This window comes from Mauremys reevesii, linkage group 11 (genome assembly GCF_016161935.1).
Source record: "Mauremys reevesii isolate NIE-2019 linkage group 11, ASM1616193v1, whole genome shotgun sequence".
Taxonomy (NCBI): Eukaryota; Metazoa; Chordata; order Testudines; family Geoemydidae; genus Mauremys; species Mauremys reevesii.
The window spans coordinates 1,321,460-1,339,083 of record NC_052633.1 but is presented as its reverse complement, the minus strand read 5'-3'; the positions used below and the strand labels follow the sequence as shown (position 1 = coordinate 1,339,083).

General features: G+C 40.7%; 1 protein-coding gene across 6 annotated transcripts in view; it reads left to right on the top strand.

Annotated features, from left to right (window-relative positions):
• The window catches only part of ADARB1 (adenosine deaminase RNA specific B1), a 245,080-nt gene extending 228,016 nt beyond the window's left edge, over positions 1-17,064 (top strand). For all 6 annotated transcript variants that reach the window (XM_039494227.1, XM_039494229.1, XM_039494224.1 and 3 more), the window contains 2 exons: positions 9,311-9,489; positions 12,849-17,064. In XM_039494227.1, the coding sequence (XP_039350161.1) occupies positions 9,311-9,489; positions 12,849-13,025 (356 nt within the window). In that variant the 3' untranslated portion in view covers positions 13,026-17,064. The remainder of the gene's footprint in view (positions 1-9,310; positions 9,490-12,848) is intronic.
• Positions 17,065-17,624: the final 560 nt, after the last annotated feature.

The window sequence follows — 17,624 nt, the reverse complement described above, 5'->3', positions numbered from 1 at the left end:
TCAGAGCTATCTGTCTGGTATACCAAGCATTTCTGCCTCCTCTTCTGGGTTCCACAATACAGGTGCTGACAAACACCACAGCTGTGCATCACATTAACTGACCAGATCATCCCCACTCTGTCAGGAAGCCATGCAGCTCTGGAATTGGTGCATTTAAAGCAGCAGCTTTAAAGTTTTTTGAAGAACTTGCAAACCTTAGCACCTGACCCAGAACTGAAGACTTTTTCATTTGATCTGCCAGACAAGCCCAATTATGGTTTAGGCAGGGCCAGTGCAACCCATTAGGCGACCTAGGCAGTCACCTAGGGCACTAGCATTTGGGGGGCGGCATTTCGGGTCCTTTGGTGGCGACCGCAGTGGCCGGATCTTCGGCCGCCCCAGTCATCGTCGGCATTTAGGCAGAAGGAGCTGGGGTGGAGGGCACGGGGAAAGCCACCTGCAGCAAGTGGGGGGGGGCAGCATGCAGGGGAACTCCCTGCCCCAGCTCACCTCTGCTCCGCCTCCTCCGCTGAGCATGCCACCCCACTCTGCTTCTCTCCCTCCCAGGCTTGCGGTGCCAACAGCTGATTGGCACCGCAAGCCTGGGAGGCGGGAGAAGTGGAGCAGCGACGGCGTGCTCAGGGGAGGAGGCGGAGCAGCGGCCGGGGGGAGCTGCCGCGGGGGTGCCTTAGGGCAGAGTGGGAGCTGCTATGGGGGTGCCTCAGGGCGGGGAGGGTGTGGGGAGATGCTGCGGGGGGGGCACCTTAGGGCGGGGGAGCTGCCACGGGGGGTGTGGGGGCGCAAGGTGAAAGTTTTGCTTAGGGCGCGAAACATCCTTGCACCCTCCCTGAGTTTAGGTGTACGTTTTTGAAAGATTCACAGGGTTTTTGAAATGGGAATCACATAGTGGAAACGAGCTTTGAAAATGCTGACGGAACAGGGTGGATTGATTTAAAGCAAAGTGACCTGAATCACCGATTACAATCATGATTTAAATCAGCAAGCAGGAAACCTTGATTTAAATCATAGATTTTAATCTTGTATTGCATTTATATTGTTACATTATTTTCCTAAAGTAAGGTTGATTCTCATTGATTGGTATAAATTGGTACTACTTTTTGCGAACCAGGAGACTACATTATATATATATATATATTTAAGCACCTATGTAACTTAACATACATTCACTCAGATTCTTATTTGTTACAGTTTTTATTATGTTAGAAAATGGTGAATGACAGGTACATGTCTTATTTACTAGATGATTTTTACTAGTGATTTGTGTCAAGCTGCATTTAGATGGAAATTGGAATTCAGTTAAAATGTCCAAAAATACCATTTTAAAACTGATTATTAATTAAATAAAACTAACTCACATGTGCTGGGTACATAAACTTACTTTTTTATTAAACATGTTTTGCATTTAAAACTAACTCATTTATTAAACAGAGGAAGTAGTATCTGTAATTAGTTAATTGAACTGATTATGTCCAGTCTCCGTGTCCTTCAAGGTTTTAGAACCAGTAGAACTCATCCCCTCACACCTGATTTTTGTTCATAGTTTGGAAGAGGAAAATAAACATTTGTGCTTTTTCAAACCCCAATTGTTTTCTCAACTTTGAATGAACTAGTTATTTAACTGAATTGGTTGAGTAAACTGAAATATTATCTCTGCAGAAGAGGCTAGTCAAAAGCTGGGTTAGCACTTAACAAACTCTGGTTTCAGGTTCTTAGAGATTTCTGCCAGTTCAGTGGTTTGACTTTCTTTAAAACTTTGACAGCAACATGAAAGGCTTGAATATTATTTTATTTCCTTAAAATAAATGATTTCACTAGATTATAATACGTTTAGACCTTAACTTACATGGTCATAATTTCAAATTTAATTTTAAATAATTTTAAATTTAATTTTCTTTAAAATAGCACATTAATGTAAATAAAATTATTTACATAAAAATCCAACTTTTAATATTTTTTTAAAAGAATCATTGATTTGTATCCAACATGAGACAGGAGATAATGGATACATCTAGAAGGTAAGTTATAATCATTTTTGTGACCTGTATAAAAGTTGCTGGGCCTAATCCGGTCTCTCCAAAGTCAGTGGAAGCAGGAACCTTGTTTTGGGGAATTTTTATAATGTGTGCAAGCTAAATTTACAGTAGTCAGTAGTTCTTATGCATGGTTGTCTATACACTCTTTGCAGCGTAAGAAAGAGTAGGCCTTCTTTGTTGATATGTATATGGAAGATATGTTATATAACTGCTAGTATCTGTTATGCTCCTGAAGCATATTACAGTAGCTATTTGGAAGTTGTCATGTCCAGTGTGTGCCCCCAAGTTGCAATCTTACATGGGGAAATGGAGGGAGTGAAAAGTCCTCTTACCCACAGGAAGTTTGAGCAGATTTTTGCTCAGGTTTTGCTCTGAGTAGTTCTGCTGCCTGTGTCAGCCACCAAGAGTAGGGAACCCTGAAGCTCTGAGCCTCCACGGGTGGTGGGGGGCCCCAAAGCTCCCAGCCAGCCCCCACAGCTGCCTAGCAGCTCCCCATTTTGTCATGGATACTTTTAGTAAAAATCAGGGACAGGTCACGGGCTTCTGTGAATTTTTCTTTATTGCCTATGACCTGTCCGTGACTTTTACTAAAAATATTCGTGACAAATTGCTGTCATCTACTGGGAGAGCAATACAACTGTCATAAATAGATAGTTAAGGGTTAATGCCTCTTTTACCTGTAAAGGGTTAAGAAGTTCACCTAGCCTAGCTGACACCTGACCTGAGGAACCAATGGGGGAAACAAGATGTTTCAAAAGGAAGGAGGGAAGTTTTCCTTTGTTTAGAGTTTCAGTTTCAGCCGGAGTGAAAAAGATCAAGGAACCAGCCTTTTATCAGAGTAGTAAGTTTTAGAAATAAATAAATAGGTTTATGTTTATTTTCTTTGTAACTTGTCTTGGTATCATTAAGGGAATTATCAAAATTGGGTATTTGGGTATTTTTTTGTGTAACTAAATTTGTGCCCAGGGAAACATCCTCTGTGTTTTAAATCTGTTGTCTGTGAGAGTAGCTGGTATGCTAATCTCTCCCAAAGGGTTTTCTTTTACCTTTCTTTCCTTTAATTAAAAGCCTTTTTCTTAATACCTGATTGATTTTTCCTTGTTTTTAGATCCAAGGGGGTTGGATCTGGATCCACCAGGAGTTGGTGGGAGAAAGGAGGGGGGATGGTTAATTTCTCCTTGTTTTAAAATCCAGGGGGTTTGGATCTGTGTTCACCAGGAAATTGGTGAAGTCCCTCAAGACTACCCAAGAAAAAAAAAAGGTAGTGCTTGGGGGTGGTGGCGGCGATACCAGATCTAAGCTGGTAATTAAGCTTAGAAGTGTCCATGCAGGTCCCCACATCTGTACCCTAAAGTTCAGAGTGGGGAAGGAACCTTGACAACAACACTGCACAGACAATCCAGGAAGTTGTTGGGGACAAAGAGGATTCAGCTAGACCGTTCTCAGTGATGACAGATGACAGAACAAGAGCCAGTGGTCTCAAGCTGCAGTGGGGGAGATCTAGGTTACAGTATTAGGAATTACATTATGAATATTAGGAAACACTTTTTCACTAAGAGGGTGGGGAAGCACTGAAATGGGTTACCTAGGGAGGTGGTTAAATCTCCATCCTTAGAGGTTTTTAAGGTCAGGCTTGACAAAGCCCTGGCTGGGATGATTTAGTTGGGGTTTGTCCTGCTTTGAGCAGGGGGTTGGACTGGATGACCTCCTGAGGTCCCTTCCAACCCTGATATTCTGTGATTCTAAGATCTTAGCCTTAATCATGAATGACCATGAGTGGCCTAGATCTCAGTTTTAGGTCTCTTTTCAAGACAGGTAGCTCTATCCCATGAAGCAGTAACTCTGAAAAAGATTTGGGTGTTGTGGTGGATAATCAGCTGATCATGAGCTCCCAGTGCAACGTTGTGGCTAAAAGGACTAATTCAAAACTTGGATGAATAAACAGGGAATCTCAAGTAGGAGAAGAGATGTTATTTCACCTCTGTATGGCACACGTGTAATTGCTGCTGGAATGCTGTCTCCAGTATTGGTGTCCACAATACAAGAAGGTTGTTAATAAATTGGAGAGGGTCCAATTTATCAACAGGAGAACCACGAGAATGATTAAAGGATTAGAAAACATGCTGTCTTCTTTGAGAAGTGTTCTTGTGGGTGCACCTGTGCCTTTGATAACAGTGCCCACGTGGCCTATGCATGTGCCGCACACATCCGTGTGCCCCACACCAAGGCTATATGGGATTGTGTGGGTGAACCACTCTCCGTTCCTTCTTAATCACTTTGGGCCTGAGACAGAGTTTACCTGTGTCTATTCTCTGTAGAATTCAGCAATTAGTCACTTACCATATAATTAAATACCTTTTTAGTGGTTTTTAGTTGTAGGAACATTTGTTCCCCCCCCCCATAAAAATTATTCCTAGATATAGTTAGATGGTGGTTAAGATTTTTCCCTTCATAGGGGTCAGTTTTTGTTTATTTACATGAGAATGCTGGGCACCCTGGGATTCAAAAAGTGCCTCTCCTGACATGAGGCTATTCCATTCCTAGTGTCTCTGCTGTAGGGTGACCAGATAGGAAGTGTAAAAAATCAGGACAGGGGGTGAGGGGTAATAGGTGCCTATGTAAGAAAAAAGCCCCCAAAATGGGGCTGTCCCTATAAAATTGGGACATCTGGTCACCCTACTCTGCTGTTTGGGTGATACTCATATCCCCAGTAAGTGCAAGACCTGCACGTCCTTCAAGGATGGAGCCAGAAAAAATAGGGAGATCAAATTTAAACTCCTCATGATGGAGAAAGCTTTATGATCAGCTTTGGATCCATGGTGAAGGCCCCTGCCCCACATATGTAGACCCCCCGAGTAACACTAGTGCCCTGTCAACATCAAGATCTTAGTCACTGGAGGCTGCAAGACATATACATGGTACTGCAGCACCAAGTATATCTACAGTACCACAGACCTCAGCCTCAATATTTGGTCTAAGAGGAGGTGAGGAATAAATCTTCAAGAAAATATCAATCTCCAATGCACAAGCAGACTATGGAGACCTCAGATCCCGAGAGGAGTTCCACACAGGCTCCAAGTGATGCTGGTACTGCAAATGCAAAGTGGAGTCAGTTATCTTAGAGAGACTCGGTATCTAGCTTGGGTATTCATACCCAAAGTGGCAGAGACACAGTTGAGAAAAGTTCTGGGTCCATCCCTGAACAACACTCCGTATCAACAACCAGAAAGTCAGTGGTACCAAAGACTGCTCGGCTACCTGTGGTACCAATGGAATTGGAGCTGACACACTCCCATGCCAACCACCTGCATCACAACTGAAGACATCCTCCACAGGTCCGTGCTCGACCCAGTATTTGATACCATCAGTTCCACAAGAATGTAGGTACCCTAAAGGCCTGATGGTATCATCGGAGCCAGAATCTCCTCTGTTAACAAGTGCTGGGGGTTATCAGCATCAAGATTCTCTCACTCCTCTGGCTCCTAGAATACCGTACTCACCCTCATCTACTTTGCAAGTGGAACAGCTATCTGCCTCCCCCACTTGTAGTATGTGGAAGAGGACACCTCAGACTCTCACATATTGGTTCAGGCATCCCCTCTCTATTCTAAGATTCATCTCTCTCCCTCCAAGCTGACATATTAGAGGAGAATAGACCTCAACTGGCATCCACATGAATACTTCCATCTATGTCATTTGCCCCCCTGAGTGGCCTTGATGGGATCTTTGGGTGTTCTGTCATCAACAATTTGCAACACAATCTTCACACCACCTGAGGGAGCAGAGAAGGGCCCATTTTCCTCAACATCCTCTACCACCACCTGTGCCAGAGGAGGAGACCTTTGGGGAGCAAGAAGCAGGAGTGGATAAAGAGGTGACACTTCTTACTAGTATTTCCTCCTCACCTGATGAAGCTGTGATGCCTCCATTACGTTCTATGGTGGATGACTTCAGGTAGTTTCAGGAACTGCTGAAGCAAATTGCTGACATTCAACAAATTCCTTTAGAGCAAGTTCAGGAGTCCCACCATAAACTGCTATATACCTTACACACCTCCTCATCTATGAAGATTACCACTCTGGTCCATGAAGCTCTTATGGGGCCCACTGAAGCTGTTTGGCAATCCCCAGCTACTGCACTGCCTACCTGCAAAAAGCATTATGTCCCTGCCAGAGAATCAGAGTTTCCATTTTTGCACCCAGCTCCAAATTCCCTGGAAGTGGAGTCCATTTATGAACAAGGCAGACAGCATAGCTCAAAGTCCACCGCATACACAGAAGTCTTACTCTTCAGCTACACTTCAGTTCAGAATAGCAAATCATCAGGTGCTCATGGCCAAATATGACTATTTGAACTACAAAAAAAAATTAGTATTTTATTGAGCACCTGCCAGAGGAACATTGTGACCAATTTAAGGTACAACAGGGTCAGTTCCTGGCAGACATCCCTCCAGGCCTCCTTGGATGCTGCAGATACTGCAGCACAATCTGTATCCACTGCAGTGGTCATAAGAAGAGTGTCTTGGTTGCAGATCTTGGGCTTCCCAAGAGGGGTTCGGAGTACCATTGAAGACCTCCCTTTTGATGGTTGCAAGCTCTGTGCAGACTCGATGGATACATATCTCCACACTTTAAAGGACACACTGTGATCCTTAGGGATTTATAGTCTTGTAAATAAGAGGCGATTTAGTAGGTCTCAGATGGCACAGAGAGGACACCAGCCCCATATTCAACTTGCCATAGACCAGCTGCGCCCCTTTCCAGCAGGCGAAGACACTCTAAAAAGAAACCTCCTTCCACTGTAGCTGCTTCTCAGCCATGTGCATTCTCCAAGCAACAGTTCTGATGGATTGACTGAGTCTCAGCTAGGGCTGTCAAGCGATTAAAAAAATTCATCACGATTAATCGCACAATTAAAAAAATTAATCACAATTGTGCTGTTAAACAATAATAAAATACCATTTAAATGTTTTCTACATTTTCAAATATATTGATTTCAATTAAAACACAGAATACAAAGTGTACAGTGCTCACTTTATATTTATTTTTATTGCAAATATTTGCACTGTAAAAATAAAAGAAATAGTATTTTTCAATTCACCTAATACAAGTACTGTCGTGCAATCTCTTTATCAGGAATGTTGAACTTACAAATGTAGAATTATGTACAAAAAAAATGCATTTGAAAAAAAAATTAAAACTTTAGAGCCTACAAGCTCACTCAGTACTACTTCGTTCAGCCAATCACTCAGACAAACAAGATTGTTTACATTTGCAGGAGATAATGCTGCCCACTTCTTGTTCGCAGTGTCACCTGAAAATGAGAACAGGCATTTGCATGGTACTGTTGTAGCCGGCATCGCAAGATATTTACGTGCCACATGTGCTAAAGATTCATAATCCCTGCATGCTTCAGCGACCATTCCAGAGGACATGCGTCCATGCTGATGATGGGTTCTGATCAATAACAATGGCAAATCTCTCTCCACATATTGGAGATCCTATGCTTTGCTGGGACCTAAACCTAGTCCTTAATTGCCTTATGAAGCATCCTTTTGAGCCGCTAGTTACCTGTTCTTTGTTAGTTTATTCAGTGAGGACAGCCTTCCTGGTGGCAATCACTTCTGCCGGAAGGGCTGGGGAATTAGGGGCTTTAATGCCAGACACCCACACACACATTTATGGTATTCATCAGAGAGAAGATTTTGTTATGGGCCCATCCAAGATTTTTACCTTGGGTGTCCTCAGAATGAATTAATCATTGATCTCCTGTTTTTCCCCAAAGCTACATCAGAACCTAGATGTCAGGAGGGCATTAGGTTTTTACTTAGATAGGACCAAACCTTATAAAAGATCTGCAAGACTATTTGTATCCTTTGTGGACCGAAACAAGCATTCTGTTATTTCAAAACAGGGGTTATCAAAGTAGATCTCTGGATGTATGAAGATCTGTTACAACTGAACTCATTTTCAACTCCTTTGAGAGTGATTGCACATTCAATAAGAGCACTATCTGCATCTGTATTCTGACTTAAGGATGTACCAATTGCAGACATCCAGAGAGTGGCAACTTGGTCCTCTGTTCATACTTTTTCTATCCATTATGCCTTGGTCCTTGCTGCAAGATATGACACTGCTGTGGGCAATGTAGTTCTCTCTTCTGTATTGGACTCTGTTCCGAACCATCTGCATCCTTAGCGGGGTCCTGCTTAGGAGACACCTGAAGCAGAGCACCCACAGGGATGCTATTCAGAGAAGGAGGAGAGGATACTCACCTTGTACAGTAGCTGGAGTTCTTTGAGATGTGTGCCGCTGTGGGTGATCTGCTACCCAGCCTCCTTCTCTGCTGCTTCGGCGTCTCCCTTTTGGGACTTTGCAGAGGAGAAGGAACTGAGGGAAGTTGGTCCACACAGCCCCATATAACCTCAGTGCGGGGCACAAGGATGTGTATGAGGCATTGCTATGATCAAAGGCGCAGGGCACAGGCACACCTGAAGTGGAGCACTCACAGGGACACACATCTTGAATAACTCCAGTTACTGCACAAGGTGAGTAACCTCTCCTTGTAGACTCAAAGAACTCAAGCTATTTAGCTCAACAAGATAAGGTTAAGGGGTGACTTGATTCCAGTCTATAAATACCTTCATTGGGAACAAATATTTCATAATGGGCTCTTTGGCCTAGCAGAGAAAGGTCTAACATGATACAATGGCTGGAAGTTAAAGCTAGACAAATTCAAACTGGGAACTGATTAAGGACATTAATTCTACTTAATAATATTCAGACATGTACAGTACAGGGTTGCTAGTGAGACTCTGTGGAACCTGGGCATTCCTCTATTCAGCTACTCAATAGGCCCAAATCTGCTTAGTTTATGAGCTAAACTAAGATCAACCCAAGGTGTATTGCATACTGTGATGCTCCAGTATTACTGTTTAATGTGATCTTGTTACAGATCTGTCTATAATCTCTTTATCTTCCCTACCATCACCAATAGAAGCGTGCATGGATTTTCAGATTTCTGACCAAGCAGACATGCACAACTGAGCGTGATAGCAGGAGATGACATTTTAGCTGCACATTCCCCATAAATAGTAATGGAATGGACGTGGCTAAATCCTGAAGTAGCTGTTGAAAATCATGGAGGTATTTTAGAACCACAGCTATAAGAATGCCTAACAGTATGATCTGTATAGCACTATCCAGTCACTCCTTCATCTATAAACAACTGAGCAGGAATTTTCACATTTTCATTATTATGTACCTCTTCCCTTTCAGGTATTAGCAATGCAGAAGCCCGCCAGCCAGGAAAAGCACCTAATTTCAGTGTAAACTGGACAGTAGGAGACACTGGTCTTGAAGTTATTAATGCCACAACTGGCAAGGATGAGATGGGTCGTGCATCTCGCCTTTGTAAGCACGCTCTGTACAGTCGCTGGATGCGTATTCATGCAAAGGTACACGTCCAAAGAGAGGAGTATTTGTTTACTGTTGGGTTTCAATTTTGCTCAGTCTCATAACCACCTTTCTGATAAAGGATTGTAATGTGCTGGCTTATCATGTGCTGGTTAGTAATTGGGTAACAATGGAGAAGAGAGAGGTGTCTTTGTTCCACATTTTCTTTAATATGATAATTTCTAGCGTAAATGTATGTGAAGATCTAATTACCTGCCTCTAGAACAAGTGAAGTGAAAATGTTGACTCCTTTGAGCTTTGCTTATCATTTTAATGTATTGGACAAGACAGACTCTGTTAGTAGCTCTTCTGGAGCCCAGCCCACAGACTACTAAGGTTACAAAGATTTGCCAGATCAGACTCTGAGTCCATCCTGTGACATATGAGGCAAGGCAGCCACATCTGGGGGGGCTGTCGTTTAGTGTGAAGAGGCACTCCTGTGGGTCAAATCCTAGCCCCATTGAAGTCAAAGGGAGTGGCTTAAGTGCGGCCAGGTTTCTCCCCTGGTCTTTCCCAGGAGGTGCAGGTAAAGGCCAAAGAATTGCTTTTGAACATTTGGATTTCTTTGCCTCATGATAGCTGATCCTTTATAAAAATGGAAAGGTACAAGCAGTAAACCATGATCCTTAGGGTTCTCCCAGTCCTCTCTTCAAAGCATCTGTATTGATGGAAGCAAACAGCGCCTTGAGCAGAATCAGTATTCCTAGAACAGTCCTTTGGAGTCTGTCATTTCTTACTGTAGTGCAGCAAGGCACTGAACTACTGCAATATAGACAGCCGGGTGCTGAGATGGTAGCATAAGCTTGTCAGTCACTTTCACCCCATGCCATCTTCTTAGTCCCCTGTCGCTGTTCAGAGATCCTTCTCACCAGAATATGTGGAAGGAAGACGTTTCTGTCTTTTTAAGGGCAGTAGAGCAGGCAGGATTTGTGGGGGGGGCCTTATTCAGAAAAATAATAACCCCTTAGGTTTAAATGTTTTTCATCCTCCTCTCCCCAACTTTGTTAACGTGTCACTCTGAAATATTTTCATGAACAGATATGAATGGGTGGGGTCACAAGTGATGGCTTGACAAAGTGGTGCTGCCTAGTGGGTGGAATCCACTATGACTTGGTGTTGGTGAGAGAGGATTGGGAGGAGTTGTGAAACATTATGCGGTATTAATTCACTAGAATCTAGAAACTTCTGCAGAGTAGACAGGGTCCCTAATAACATGCATTGGGCCAGCTCATCTTAGTTTTCAGTCTTCACGGTGCTGAATTGGCTAGGTGGCTGTTTCTCAGTCCTACTCTAGTAAATGTGAAAGCTCTAAATGTCAATACTGCAAAGGGCTCATTAGTCTTTAGAGATCAGCAGACATAAGGACATTAATTTAACTGGCTGATGCTGAGGGAAGTGGTAGGAAACAAGCAATTGAATAAACTAAAGTAATGAAAACAGATAATTCTTCCAAAGTGAAAGGTAACCATTGCCGAATGTGTAAAATAGCATGTTAGAAAGGATTTGTGCTTATCTCAGAGAATGCAACAAATATTTTTCTCTGGATTCTTCAAGATTAAATGTGCCATTGAAGGAAACTATGTTGAAATAGAAGAGCAAAACACTGATGAGTTTACTGATTGTGCAAGTGAGAAATTTGATGCTATCATCACCATCTAAACATATTCTCACTGATAATTTAAATCTACGTTCCAGTCTTTCCAGCAGCTTTTTAACATGTCTTGTTCAACAGTAATCTCTGTCCTTCTTTGACATCCCAAAGTAGACCAGTCAGTGATTGTGCTATACAACAACTGAAAAAATGCAGATTTGGACTTGATAAGAAAGTTGCAACCTTCTTTTATGCTAACAACTTCACCTTCCGTGTAACAGAAGATGAACAATTTAAGAAACGATTAAAGCACTTCACCCTGGATGTCTCTTCCAGACAGATATAAATTCTCACCGATCCACTCCTGCAGGCTGCAAGTGAAGAAACACTGGAAAAATTAAAGGGAAAACAAAAAGAACTACACTGACTTAATGAAAGATGGGCTAGTTGGCTGAACATGAGAAACAAACTGATAGCTTCTAGCATCAGTTCAGGAGAAAATGCTTTCCTATCCATGCTTAATGGTATTAATTCTACATCTAGGGAAAAATGCAGAATGCTGTGTCCAAATTGCTGAAGATATCATCCTGTAGCACAGAAAAGAGTTGCCATTGCCTCACAGGACAATAAAAAAAATGAAAAAGATAAGAGTCTTTCTTGGGTCCAGTTATCCCCAATATCTGACACATGAGTTTTCAAAGCACCATTTACACCTCTTTGAGTAGGAAGTAGTAATGAACAATCCTAAAGAGGGGGATGGAAGGGAAAATTCTCCTGTAACCATCATAACCCTTATAGTTATCTGTTTGAAGGAGGAGGATTGGTGCCCCAGCATCCCCAGGAGAGAATTCTCAGGAAGTCTGCACTTGTGTCCAGCTAGGTTAAAGCTTGAACTGAGCACAAGAAGTGCCTTTGTCAAAGGCCAGTGTGTATTTTACACAGTAAAGAGCTACAGAGAGTACAAGGGCAATTGACAGGTTTCAGACAGACTTGGCAGATTAGTATGATCTAGATGATCCGATGGTCCCTTCTGACCTAAAACTCGAAATGTTATTACAGCCTTGATTTTTCTGAGCAACAGTTGACCAATAATCTAGGTTCACCAAAAACCAGTGAAATTCCCTGAGATGACGCTAACTGAAGTTCCACTCCTGCAGAGTTTCTACATTCTGCAGGAGCAGAACCGACGGCTTTGGGAAGCTTCTGTTCAGTATTTCGCTTATTAATCTATCCTGTAAAGCTGCAGAGCTGCTTCAGCTGGTCCTGCTGTAATGCACCCCCCTTTCATGGGGCAGGGAGGCTGACAGGAGGTTACACGTAGGCCTTCCACCCATGCTGCACAGGGTATGTGTATCTCCTGCTTAAGGCCCTGGAATACTGCTTCCTGCCCCCAGCCCTGCTGTCAGGGGAGCCTTTGCAATCACAAAGGTGGGTGTGAACTGTCCCGTGAAGAGTAGACGGGGTGGGTTTCAAAGAGAATTCCAGCCAGTTGGTATCAAGCAATATAATGATGGTTTCATTTTGACCTTCAAAGTGCTTATGGAAATGAGTAGCTCCTCAGGGTTCCCACTGGACCAATAGTTTTGCTATGAGCTGTGAAGTGATACGTAGTTGAATACAAATCAACAGTAATGTTCTATCCAAAAAGGGTAGAATACAGTGTTTGTTGTTCTTTCAAATTGCTGCACTCATTCTCTCGTTTTTCTTGATTTTGGTTCCTGGAATGGCTTTGTGTAATAGTTTGTTTTCTTTCTTTTTCTATTTGTGCAGCTTTCCTCTAGCCTGCGCTCAAAGATCCTCAAACCGAACCTGTACCATGACACTAAGCAGGTGGCCACTAAGTATCAAACTGCCAAAGAGTGTTTGTTTAAAGCGTTCCTGAAGGCAGGGCTTGGAGCCTGGGTGGAGAAACCAATAGAGCAGGATCAGTTTTCTCTCACTGTCTAATTCATGGACTGCACATCACTTTGGAACTGGGGGTCATTCTGGAAATCCTGGCGTCCGGCATCATTTTCTGGCATCAGCTGTCAAAGCATCTTTTTGACACTTTGAAACTAACTAGCAAATTTATGTTATGTTTTGCTCAAATATTGGAAGTCAATGATAAGTTGCTACAATAATTCTATATTTTGTTATAAAAATCATTTTGGTTTACTTCTCTAGAAAATCCTTTTACTGTAGAAAAAAATTCAGTAAGGCTGTCTTTAACTGTACCAGATGACTCATATTTTTCTGGGTTAGAAATAATTCCCTTTTTTAATGCAATATAAGCAAGTGCATGAAAACATGTAGATTGCATTAGGTTTTACACTGCATTTTTTTTAGTCCGTCGCTTAATTTAATCAAAAAAAAGCTACAAAGTTAATTTCTGCTCTTCTGTTAGCTTGTTTTTTTTTTAATTGCAGAGGTTTAATTGCAGAGCATATAGGTGACAAAGCCAGAATGGATTTTGGACAGCTAGCTTTTCCCTTCTTCCTTGCTCTTTAAAACCAGCTGCTGAAAACTTTATGTCTTTGATGTATGTATTTATTAGTCTGTGACCTAGTTTTTAACATACAGCTTTTTATTCTGTTTTTTAAAATACCTTTACCTCCCATTTACATGCATTGTAAAGTCATCATTTTGTACCACTGTAAACTGGAAACAAAAAATAAGTATTTGTAAGTTAAGAAATTTAGTCTGTAGTGTACAAAACCTGTTTAGAAGTATATCCCAGGAACTCATGCGAACACCACCATAACATTAACAGTAATGTGGCAACTTCAAAAAAACAGTTGTTCATTTTGGGGAAATAATTCTGATTTGCCAAAAATAACCAATTCATAAAATATTAATTACAGGTTTTCTCAAAGAAATTAGAGGCCTACTAAAGATGAAAGAATTGTTAAACTTCTTTCTTGTGGTCTTCAGAGACTTAACCACTGGACTGTTGTGTCCCCTGAAGATTGTATTGCCTGTAGCCTCACATACATGATGATCTAGAAAAGTCTTAATTCTAAGTTTTGTTTGCTCTAGTATATATTTAGAATGGTATTTTATTCATAAAAGCTCTTTTACGTTAAAATTTTCACATATGCTAAATGTAAAAATGAAAAATAGCAGGGAAAATACTGCCAGGTCTGTTAAGTCAACGGGTGCATAGACAGCACTTTTAGAACAATTTGTAAGCAAGATGGAAGTCAGACAATGGATTGGAGAAATCCTCTTTTTCTCAGCATACCAGGTATAATTCTCTAGTTACGTCCAATATGTCTAAGTACATGATGTGACCTGTGTGTATCAAATATATTGCGTGTAAAAATTCTGAAAAACACCTCAAAGTATTTTTAAGTCCTATTTTTTAAAAAAATAAATTAATAATAGCAGTAACTATCTCAGCACGGGGCATTTCCTGGAGAGTAGTGGCTCCATGGGTGTTGTGGAAAGTGATGCAAAAACTCTTTCCATCCAGTAATCAATGTGCTGGAAATGCCCTGTCCTGCAATCATTATTGCTCAATTATGAATCAAAGTGAAAAAAAATTATCAAGACTAAAAGTTGCCTGAATATTGTACTAAACCTCCTAATTAGAGACTTAGTAGCAATACATTAATGTGTAAAATAAACTCTGGTAGGCAAAAAACATTCAGAATGTGTAAAGGCAAATAATATCCATGCTATTTCAAAATACAAGATTTACATTGTATCTGTCTTTGCAAATGTCTTTGGCCCTGAACCTGCGAACACTTTTGCAGTTGCTTAAAGTTAAGCACAAGTAGACCCACAGAACTGCTCATGTGCTCAAAATGAAACGTGCATAAATTTTCAGGATTGAAGCCAAAATGTGGAGAACTGTAAATTAGAGCAACTTGTGAATTTTCTAGCTGGTCTAACCATGTGGATTTTCTTTAAATTAGTCTTACTATTAAATGAAATCTCTGTTTTTAAGGGACTCTGTCTCCTGATGATTTCACTTTGGAATCTTTATCTATTTTTACCAATCTTTTTAAATTTCTCATTCAGATTCATTCAGAGCTTTCTTCAGATTTTATTTTGAAGTTCAGGCAGTTATTAGATGAGATTATTTTTTCATTGATGAAGTCCTGAATGTGAGTAATATATTTAAGTATTATTATAGGCATAAATTTTAAGACATTCAAATTTACTATGAATATATGGAAACTATAAGTGAAAGTTCCATGCAGAATTCTTTTTGATAAAAGAGCAGCATTTGATTGATATGAGGAATGAGTTCTCATTCATTATAGTTTCCAAATGTTTTCAAAAATGTTTTCCAGAATCATGTGCAATCCATATCTGTCATCTGGGAGCCAATGGCTTTCCACACACCTGCTTATTCATTTTTGTTCAGTAATATGTGAAAATCAGAAGTTGTAGGGGGGGAAAGTGTTCCTCTAAAAGATTTGTTTGAGATTGTTATATTCAGCTAAATTCTGCCATGTCCCTTTTTTATTATTCTGTGCCCCTTTGTATTCTTTGTAATATTTCTATATTCTTTACAGATCACCATCATCGAGCATGGATGGCTTTTTAAGCATTTAACTTTAAAGGCAACATGGCTGCCAACAGCTGTTGAAATTTGGGGTTGACCTTTCTCTATCAAGCATTTAGCTTGGCATTTATTTTAAAAGGTTGGATGGTCTTTTTGAATATCTTCATTGTGCGATTTAGTATGTAATGGTGGTGGTGGCTAATCTTAGCAAGGATTTGTTATTCTATCCTGGGAGTTCTTGGGTTTTTTTAGGTTGATATAAGTGTATATCTCAGGTTCATCACAAAATTTAAATGAGTAACAACTTTAAAGTTAATAAATACTTGAAGAAATATAATTTAAGATGTTTTTCCAAATTACATTCTAGCTACAATAAAAGATAATAGGTTAGTAACATAGAACACTGTAAATGTAGGGATTTTTAAAATATATATATATTCTGTAGGGGTGTAGAAAGGAACTTGGACCCGGAGGTGAAACTTGAAACATTTGATTATGTCCGTGCTCAGGATTTAATACCCGATAGAACATTTCCTGTCACTTGCTGATGATGAATCATACTATACAGAGTTCTTTAAGTTAAAAACTCTCTTCACATTAATATGCTAGCTCTTTCCTATCCCCCACAAAGCTCCCAACCCTTTAGTGTAGTTAGTGATAGTTAAATAGTGTGCAACTTAGACATGTACAACAATGGGCTCCCTGCACAGGGGACAGTTTTAGTATCTTCCTCATGCTAGATAGTACAAACACACTATTATAGGGTAGAAACTAATTCATGGGGTAGCAGCAGATCTTTATATGGTGCCTCTCCTGTGTCATCATTAAAACCTAAAACAGCTCACGACTGAAATTTCAGGCACCGTAGAGCTGCATCACTGGTGTTTTGTTTACCAGTATGCATCTCGGATTTTAAGTATTTTAACCACCTAGAAATATAAACAATCTTCCAACTGGATACCTTGTATATACAAATTATAATGCTTTCTGCTGGCGAGGGAGTAAAATTATTAGTTGTAGGCTGCTGATCCCAGCTAACACAGTGTTGTGCACTCAATTTGCATGTCTGTAATGGAAGAGTAAAGGTGACATCATGAAAACTGTTTTCTTTCCCATCTCTCCCAAAGACAAATTATTTTTCACAGGGAGAAAGACTTGAGTCTTGGGACATTTTGAGTTGAGGTTGCTACATAACTGAAGTGGAACTAACCTTCTTTTTTTTTTTTTAATAACATGCTGACGGCTCTCCATACACTGAAAATTATCCGTTTGCCTTTTGCCAAAGCAAGCTTTTTCACTCCGAGGGGATACTTTCAAGTCTTTGCATTTTTATCATAATAGAGTGTCTGTTATAAAAACCATCCTGAAGTTTTTTGAACGGGAAGGTGAGCTGTGATTCAGATATGTGATGGGAAACAAAATGTTTAAAGTTATTTAAAACATAAAAGTGAGCCCACAGAAATAAAATGTATACAAAATGTATAAAATATATTATCCTGTCTCCAAATTGCTGTGTGGTTTTTGGTTTTGTTTTTTTAAAAACAGGCAGCCTTATAAAATAACGTATGATATCAGCTGAATTGAAAGGTTTTTGGTGCAATTTACAATAATACTTGGGTACAATCCCAATCAGATATAGACTGGGCATGATGAAAACTTCTGCATAAGAGTGTGATATGATTGTTATTTACTTATTTATATGCATGTTAAGAATATCACAGAATCATAGATTAGGATTGGAAGATACCTCAGGAGGTCATCTAGTCCAACCCCCTGCTCAAATCAGGACCAGCCGCAACTAAATCATCCCAGCCAGGACTTTGTCAAGACGGGCCTTAAAAACCTCTAAGGATGGAGGCAACCTATTCCACTGCTTCACCACCCTCCTACTGAAATAGTTTTTCCTAATATCCAACCCAGACCTCCCCCACTGCAACTTGAGATCATTGCTCCTTGTTCTGTCATCTGCCACCACTGAAAACAGCCAAGCTCCATCCCCTTTGGAACCCCCCTTCAGGTAGTTGAAGGCTTCTGTCAAATCCACCCTCACTCTT